The following is a 9,056-nucleotide window of genomic DNA, read 5'->3' as shown; positions in this document are numbered from 1 at the left end:
GTGAGCATATGACAAACATGAAATTTGCACAAGATCGCCTCTGCTAGAAAGCTGTTTCTAAATCTTTTATCACAGAACTATACCCCACCCTCAGTCCAATCCCCAAAAACAGAGGCTCAGTGAAGGAGGCGCTGAAGGTGTGGAGGTGGGACAGTTCTCCATCAGAGAGGACCTTAAAGAAGGACAGAGCTCCAGCCTCAGAGTCCAGGAACACACCCACTGTGGTGAAGATGAGTCCAAAAAATAACCATGGTTTGAATTTTAACGAAAATATGTGCAAATCAGGCATTTTTCTCTCATTGTGTAAAAATTCATATTGTCCATTCTTGATCCTCAAAGCCCAGGACTGATCATTGTGTCCAAACTCACAGTCCTCACCACGTCCTCTTCTATTGATTCCTCTGTAACTCACTGCTACATCAACATCCCCCCTGTACTCCACCTCCCAGTAACAGCGCCCCCTGAGGCCGGAGGAGCCCAGGACCTGAGGATAGTATCTGAATCTGTCCTCATGATCTGGAGCTTGTGATGGTGTGTCCCATGTCACAGTCCATTTGTCCTCAGACACTTTGAGGTCACAGTGCGCAAACGTTCTTCTGATAAAATGTCTGAGATTTGAGGAGGCCGCAGCTTGTCTAATGTGTTCCAAAAGTTCTTTGGAATAAATAAATATAGATCTATCCAGCCATGTGTCAGTCCTACAAATGAAGTTGCACCAATTAAAATAATACTTACATTTTCTGGGACCTGGGACCATCCAGCGCTCTCCAGAAGGATCCAACCTGGAACACACAAGTCCAGTTTAGATCGACCAGAGACCAGACCAGGACAAACCATGGACCAGGGCCTACTGAACCAGTACCCACACCTGACAGACAGCAGGGGGCGATCTCACCTGACAGACAGCAGGGGACAGTGGCCACATAAAGCGGTCAGGAGCTCTGCTGAGGGTCCTGGATGGTTGTAGCTCAGGTCTAACTCTCTCAGATGGGAGGGGGCGGAGCTCAGAGCTGAGGCCAGAACAGCCCCGCCCCTCTCTGAGCCCAGACATCCAGACAGCCTAAAGACACAGCATTACACTCAGGTGGACACAAGGGGGCAGCACTACACTCAACACTCCCAATTTGATGGTTGCACACTTTTAACTACCGTTCGTTTATATATATAACGTTTGAGGTATTTTTTTTTCCCCCAATTGTAGCTAGTATAACATAACTTTAAGAAAATATACCTTGTTTCTCCTGTAGAAGAAGTCACGCACGGTGCATGATGGGATGGCACGCTTCATTCACGGCCAATCTCCATGAAAACGAGGGCACATTTGTCGGCCACATTCATGGGGTGCACCAGAAGTTATGTAAGTGCCCTTCAAATGCACCCAGCAAAGTGTGCAGCTGTCGAATTGGGGACACGGCCTCAGTGTTGGAGCGATTTGTCTTTATTAAATTAAAATGCATGTACATATTTTCCCTGTTAGACCTAAAAACATGCAAAAAAAAAAAAAAAAAAAAAAAAAAGTCAGTTATTGCATATCTGTATTATGCACGAGGTTGCTGCCCCACCCTCCAGCTGAGGAGAGGCAAGTAGTTCCAGTTTAGTCCAAAATGAATCTACATGTTATTTTTTGATTATTATATATTTATTTACAGACATTTGATCAAAATTTTTACAAACATTTTAAAAACATGAACCCGGGCTCAAAATATTCCAGTCCCAATAAACGTTAATTGTCACAGAAAAAAAAACATGGCGTCTTTTCATTGGACTTTAAAGAGGAGATGTGAAGTCCTCCAGAGACCACCAACAACACTGCAAAAAACACTTCTCAACTCAAGCAAATCAAAAGCTCATTTATTATTCTGCCAAGAGTGGAAGGGCATCCGAACTGAAGTCCCGAAGGAAAGGTAGCAGCTGTCATGGACTGTTTTTAATTTAAAATTTTAAGTTAATTCTCTAAAAATAAATATATAAATAAATAATTGTTCCAGGCTTGCTGTACAGTTGTATAAAGGGCCTCTAAAAACACTGTTTGACCAATCTGAAGCTGCCGTTATTACAAGCTTTATTATTGAGAGGAGAAAAAAAAATGCTCTTAAGTTAAAAGTGCTCTACCTTTTACTGTGACAAAACAGAACTAGTTCATTTTAAACAGTCTGCAGTGGTACAAAGTTATTCCTCACTTACCTTATGCATTCTGAGCATCCTAATTATTCACCGTGATGAGTTTATAAGCACTTTTCATAACTCTGAGAGACCAGAGCAAAGTTTTGCCATGATGGTACTGCCAATAGCAAGTCGCATGCTAACAGAGTACTCCCTGATTCCCTGATAATAAAATGCTTTATAATTAGATACAGACAGTACACAGCAGATTTATTTTGACCTCAAGAGCTGCTTATACAATATATCTGTACTCAAATATATGGTGCAGGTACAAGCCCTTTAAGTTCTCTTAATTGAAGCACAGTAGCCTATCTTGATTTTAGAGCATTGTGAATATCCAAGAAAGAAATTGTGAATAAATAGTCCCGAAGTAGTCATGGAAACTAACTTTAAGATTAATATTGTTAATTAATATTGATTAATGATTTGAACTAATCCATATTCCCTTCTGCAGTTTACAAAGAAGCTTTGGCTTATTTCGGTTAATTTAATAATAATGAATGCATCATATTTACTGTATTTAGTGCCCTTCAAAATACTCAAAAACATTAGTTCACCTCTCAAACAAACGCATCACAGTCACACCACCACCAGGCAAGTCCCAAAGTGTCTTACTTGAGGACACGTCAGGTAATGTAGGCATTTAAAACTAAGTAACACTGGAGCTCAACAGTCCCGCACACTTCAAAGTCCGCTCTGGTTCAGAAGTAATCTTCCCATTCATTTTTCCCATAGACTTTTGGAAAAATTCAAATATAGACATGACAAAGGCAAACCAGCTATGTGCTAACTAATGCCCATAACATTGTTTTAAGTCCAAAAAACACATTTAAATGCAAGATTCTGAAAATGTTTTAATAACTTAGCGATTTACAGTTTCAGAAACAGATTTAAAGAGGGGGTATTATGCAAACCCTGACTTCTTAGAGCCTTCTTCCATGTTGTAACAATGTTTCCTCATCAAAAACATTCCTGAAGAAGTTTTAGATGTCACTCATGCATGTTTGTAATCTAGCGACCTCTCCCGGGTGCTATTTGAACCGTTGTGGTTAGCAGTACGAGCCCACATCACCCATGCTCCTGCACAACAATTTTCCATAAATATACAAAAGCACGATACAAAACAATCCACTTGACAAACCTGATGGGCGGGATGAGCACTGATTGTGTTGTGATGTCACTCTGAAGGGGGAGCAATACGTTGTTTTCAGTAAATACAGCATTTTCAAAGCAATAAAAGGTAACATTGTGATCAGAACGTATTATGTGTTAGTATTTAACAAAAGTGTAATACCCCCTCTTTAAATTAAAATATAGGTATTGTGGTCAAAGTCTATGGGAAAAATGAATGAGAAATCTACTTCCAGAACCAGGGGGTGGGTGGTGTCCAATAAAAAAAGAATCCTCTGAATTCCTGTAATTTGATTTCTGAAGATGTTTTTGCAGTGTAGGAGCAAGGATGTAGGCGTGGTGGTTATAGGTAGGGCTCTCCGAAGCGCCGCCTACACTCCACGACTCCAGCAGGGGGCGGTCTGTCGCAGCTCTGAGTCAGTTTGAGGGAGGCGGGGCTTAGGCGATCATAGGCCAATCTGTACTCCCGATCAAACGCGTCTAAAAGGAGGAAAACAGGTCAAATATAAGAATATGGAAAACTCCACATAAGCAGGATTAGCATCTACATAAGTTAGCATGTTCCTCATCATAAACATACCTGAAGTAGAGTTTTATTCACACATTTCTGGAATTATAATTTTCTTGAAGCGTCTCAGTATTTGAAGTTACTTGAAATGCAAGATATATCTCAATAAAATTAAAATCGCTATTTGGATGGTCGCAAAGACTGCCAACAATAAAAATCCTGTCTTATTTTACAAAGTGTCTAAACCCTGTAGACCCTGTCCCTGTGTGTCAGATGCCCTCCCTGGGTCTCCATGGGGTCTTATTCTGTGTAAAAGCTGCTAACCCTGTAGTTTAGATCTCTACAAACATATTCTGAAATGCATGAGATTGTTGGATTAGTTTAAAATTCAGATTTCAGTTGTCTCTCTTATGTGATATTCAATAAAAGAGTGAGTGACTAACTGAAAAACTTTGCTAATGCTAGCTAGCTTATAACTGGAATGTGATTTGAGAGAGACCAGTTTCAGCACAAATCAGCTCATCTGTTGTTGCTTTTTGAGAGCTAAGCCAGTTCTTTCTAGTCAGATTGTGTTAAAACAAAACTCAGATTAAAGTCCAACTTGAGTAACAGAGCTTCAGACAGAGCAGTGTCTACAGTTAGCATCATTTTGATGAAAACTGCATATCATTAAATTATAAATTGTATATTTTAATTTGGTGTGGAGGTGTGGACTGACCAATATCGATGTTTTCTCTGCCCAGAGCCACAAGAGACAGGAACAAGAGGTCTCGGTACACACTCCTGAAAAACAGCATAAAGACATTTGTCCAGTCGTGCTTTAGTTCTTGCTTTAGTTCTTGCTTTAGTTCTTGCTTTAGTTCTTGCTTTAGTTCTTGCTTTAGTTCTTGCTTTAGTCTTGGGTCAGACATGGGTCAGACCTGGGTCAGACCTGGGTCAGACCTGGGTAAATTCGCGCTCAGTCCTGGCTCAGTCCTGACTCACCTCTGCCTGTGGACTCCCATAGTCAGCCCGAGCAGATGCAGGAGTTGGTTTATGGGTCTGTTGAGGTCATTTTTCTGGATGTTCCGGATGATTCCTCTCAGAACATCCTCACTGAAGGACCTCTGCTGCTCTGGGACTGGCCGTGTACTCGGGTACCCCAAGTCTGAAAACAACATTAAACACATGGTAAGAGGTAGGGAGGGAGGGAGGGAGGAGTCGTCTGGGGAGAGGGAGGACGAGTTTGGGGAGAGGGAGGTCTTACTGTAGTTGTTGTGTAAGAGCAGGTAGAGTCTGGGGAGAGGGAGAGGGGAAAGGGAGGAGGTGTCTGGGGAGAGTGAAAGGGGAGATGAAAGGAGAGAGAAGAGGAGAGAGGAAAGGAGGAAAGGAGGGAAGGTCTTACTGTAGTTGTTCCAGAGCAGGTAGAGCGGCTGCAGAGGGTCCTGGTGCAATTTGAGATTGTCCCACAGGACCTGAACCAGGACGTGTTTACTGTCCTCAGACATAAGCTCCCGAGGAACCTGCACGATTCACACAGGCAGAGAAACAACAGGAGAACACACAGTCAGTCCACTACCAGGAAGGGGTGCTCATTTTAGTCTAACGGAACCCAAGCACATCTCTTTATCTCTTTAGCAGTATATCGTGCTTTAAAATTTGTTGACAGGCCTGTGTGAATGCAGACTATCAGAGACCAGGCCAGACTGTGGCACAGAGGAGGGGCCAAAGCACAGCACAGAGCTCGTGCATGTGCACACCACTTATTTTAATGAGACTTCCACAGCTGTCTCCAGACCAGGGGTGGGCAAACCTTTTGACACAAAGGGTTTTAAAATTTGACAGAGGGGCTGGGCCAGGATATAATTTGGTCACGTTCAGGCCAGATTAATAAGCCCAAATGGCCGTGTGTGCCCCCCGGGCCATAGTTTGCCCATGTCCGCTGTAGACAATATTTCAATATAATTTTTTATTTTTTTAACTCACAACAGCATTCTCCTAGCGGGTCTTAGTAAAATTGTTCATTTAACCCACACACTGTAAATACAAAGTGGACATGGGCACCATTCCAGTTCCATCAAAAGTGGCTCCAATTAATTTTCTATTGTAAAACCGCAGCCCCCTCCTCTGTAATTGCTGCAGTCAGGCTCGTCATTTTAGTCTTAAAATATTAAGACCTAACCTGCTCTACCTAACCCCTGGCGTTACCTTCAATTACCTCACTCCAGATTGACTCTTTGGTTGCTATCATACACACGCTAACAAATACTCAGATAGAACAGTGCCTACAGTTAGCATCACACCTCCCAGGGAATGTTGATGACATCAGCTGAAAAGTATCAATAGGGAAATCTGGCTCTTGCCCCCATCTGAGAGTATGACATCATCACATCCTAGAATCTGCCCCCTGCTGCTCACCAGTGTGTCCCTGTTGCAGTGCTCTGAGCTCAGCACGAGGCCGGGCAGGTGTGAGGGGAGCTGCAGACGTCTGAAGAACCACAGCAGGTTCCAGAATAGGATGGGGTGAAGGTCGACCAGCGCCGGCTCACTCAGGCACGATGCGCCCTCGTTCTCCAGAAGAGTCTCCACCTCCTTCCACAAAACTAGAGGACTGAGGTACGGCACAGTCACTGGTTCAGGGCGGTGCAGGGACCAGTCCACAGCATCCTAACGCACACAAGGGTTCAGTCCTGGTTTAGATGTGGTTCAAGACAGGTTTAACTCTGGTTCAGTCCTGGTTCAGTCCTGGTTCAGTCTTGGTTCAGTCCTGGTTCAGTCCTGGTTCAGTCCTGGTTCAGTCTCTTACCGGGGCGTGGCTGAGGTGGCAGGGCAGGCTCTCGGAGAGGGGGAAGTCGTGGGGTTCATGGGGGAGGACCCTTGTCTCCCTGATGTCACTGTAGTCGCTCACACTTCGGGCTAAATTCTGACCGGGAGACGGTGTCCTCTGGTGTCTCTCTAAGGGAACAGCGATGTTTGGAGACACTCCAGCTCTGGAACAAGAAAAACAAGTTAGTAGTAGTTTATTTCTAGTTTATTTCTAGTTTATTTCTAGTTGCTTTAGCCCTGCTTTAGCCCTGCTTTAGCCCTGCTTTAGCGCTAGTTTATTCCTAGCTCATGCCTTTGTAGTCTATACCAATGTCTCTCTGGTTTACCTGGGTAGAGCCTTTGTAGGGACAGGAGTGGAGGAGAGGTCTGGGGAGCTGCAGGACAGAGCTGCAGAGCGATACGGGATGGACTGAGACGTCGTGCCTGAGTTCACTGCACTGCAGGCGGAGTACGAGGGGCTGCTGGGGTCCTCTGCACTGGTCCTCAGGAAGAGCCTAACAACACAGCGCGATAAATACACAAACCAATCAAAACTGTCATAATCAAGACTAAAACCAAGACTACATAGGACTGAACCAGGACTGAACAAGGACTGAACCAGGACTGAACCGGGACTGAACCGGGACCGAACCGGGACCAAACCGGGACCAAACCAGGACCAAACCAGGACTTAAAAGGGGCTGTACTTTTATTTATTTTGGCCCACTACTTTAAAATGAGACCACTGTGTGTTGTCCTCCAGGAACCAGAGAGTGTGCTGTTAGCATGCTAGTTGTTGTTGGCATTGACACAAACTCTGCCCTGGTTTTTGAAAGTTGTGAAAAGCACAATTAGGATGCTCTGAATGCATAGGGTAAGTGAGGAATGACCTTGGACAAATGCAAACTGTTTAAAATGAACTAGTTCTGTTGTTCACATTTTAGATATAAATCAGGTACAGTGGCTCTGTTAGTTAGAGCCATGTATTGGTTTCTGCTACGCCACAGAAGTGTTTCTCCATCACCACAATGTGAGAAGCGAATAAAAAATATACAGATGTGACACTTGCACTTTGATAAACTTGTTAAATAAATTAATGAAATCCACCATGAATAAATCGTGGTTTAGTCCCGGTCCAGTCCCAGTTTAGTTCCGTTCCACTCCTGTTCCAGTCCTTGCTTCAGTCCTGGTGCAGTCAGGGTTTACTCCTGGTCCAGTCCCGGTCCAGTCCCGGTCCAGTCCCGGTCCAGTCCCGGTCCAGTCCCGGTCCAGTCCCGGTCCGGTACCTCCCAGGGCCCCTGAAGTCTCGGATCTCGACATTGAGCAGTGGGAGGAAGGGGCAGGAGCAGAAGGGACAGATGGAGTTGAGGTTGGAGTCATCTGCGCTCCATCCGGACATGATCTCCTCATCATAAACCAGAGCGCTACAGGAAGTGCACAGGGAGCAGCTGGAGATCAGGACCTACAACACAAACATCAGACATACTTTATCATTTAGCTCAAAACTGATACTCTGCAGTGACATCTCGCTGGGTGGAATGTCTCAGAGTTACCATGGTGACATAATGCACACATCAGCAAACACTGCCAAATAAGTTTTAAGATAGTCTGACTCAAGAAAAAAACACAAAATTTAATTAAACAACACATTCACAGGAGCCTGCCATCAATACGAGCATTCATGCTCCTGTTTAGGTGTTTGATACTCAATAAAAATAGCGAGTAACTCAAAAACCGTTGACTAATACTAGCTAGCTCTAATTTTATGTGTGAGACACTTGTTAACAGCACAAAATCAGCTCACCTGTTGTAGTTCCAGTTCTTTCTGGTCAGATTGTATTAAAATAAAGCTCAGATTAAAGTATAATAAAGCCTCAGACAGAGCAGAGTCTACAATTAGCATCACACCCCCAGAGAATGTTGATAACATTAGCTGCAAAGTATCAATAAGAGGATCAATCTAACAATAATATTTATATGTATTAAATATTATTGGTCTGTAAGATGTTGTGATGTCATCTCAAACCCAGCAATCATTACTAAAATGACTACTGCTACTATTTTAATAAAATGAGTATTGTTCAAATGCACATACAATACAGTGAACACTACTAGAAATGATCCAGTTCAACATTTGTGAATTTACCTTTTGGATACTTTATGGTACGATATAATCAAAAGGGAAATCTGTCTCTGCCCTATCTGAGAGTCTGGCATCATCACATCCTAGAGTCTGAAAAACACTACATTATATTCTTAGTCCATGGGTTTCAGAATGATGAAAACTTAGGATGATTGCCATAGTTGCCACATTAGGTAATGGTCAAATGCTGAGAAAGAATTTCCCTTGCGGCGGATCCATAAACGGTCCCTAACCTTAGTTTAATGTGGGTTGGAGACAGTTCTCACGTGGAGTTTGTTGTTTGTTGACCTGTTTATGGTTAATATCTGTAATTACTGGGCCTATCCA

General features: G+C 43.4%; 1 protein-coding gene across 2 annotated transcripts in view; it reads right to left on the bottom strand.

The window, feature by feature from the left end:
- Positions 1 to 1,626: 1,626 nt before the first annotated feature.
- Positions 1,627 to 9,056, bottom strand: part of LOC117393818 (C-myc promoter-binding protein-like) — a 28,498-nt gene continuing 21,068 nt past the window's right edge. For both annotated transcript variants that reach the window (XM_055220987.1, XM_055220988.1), the window contains exons 29-36: positions 7,873 to 8,048; positions 6,934 to 7,101; positions 6,588 to 6,771; positions 6,200 to 6,448; positions 5,187 to 5,304; positions 4,787 to 4,949; positions 4,521 to 4,585; positions 1,627 to 3,774 (exon numbers count right to left, since the gene is read on the bottom strand). In XM_055220987.1, the coding sequence (XP_055076962.1) occupies positions 3,638 to 3,774; positions 4,521 to 4,585; positions 4,787 to 4,949; positions 5,187 to 5,304; positions 6,200 to 6,448; positions 6,588 to 6,771; positions 6,934 to 7,101; positions 7,873 to 8,048 (1,260 nt within the window). In that variant the 3' untranslated portion in view covers positions 1,627 to 3,637. The remainder of the gene's footprint in view (positions 3,775 to 4,520; positions 4,586 to 4,786; positions 4,950 to 5,186; positions 5,305 to 6,199; positions 6,449 to 6,587; positions 6,772 to 6,933; positions 7,102 to 7,872; positions 8,049 to 9,056) is intronic.

This window comes from Periophthalmus magnuspinnatus, chromosome 3 (assembly GCF_009829125.3).
Source record: "Periophthalmus magnuspinnatus isolate fPerMag1 chromosome 3, fPerMag1.2.pri, whole genome shotgun sequence".
NCBI classification, from domain to species: domain Eukaryota; kingdom Metazoa; phylum Chordata; class Actinopteri; order Gobiiformes; family Gobiidae; genus Periophthalmus; species Periophthalmus magnuspinnatus.
Note: the sequence above shows the minus strand (reverse complement) of the source record. Positions and strands in the feature narration are given on the sequence as shown.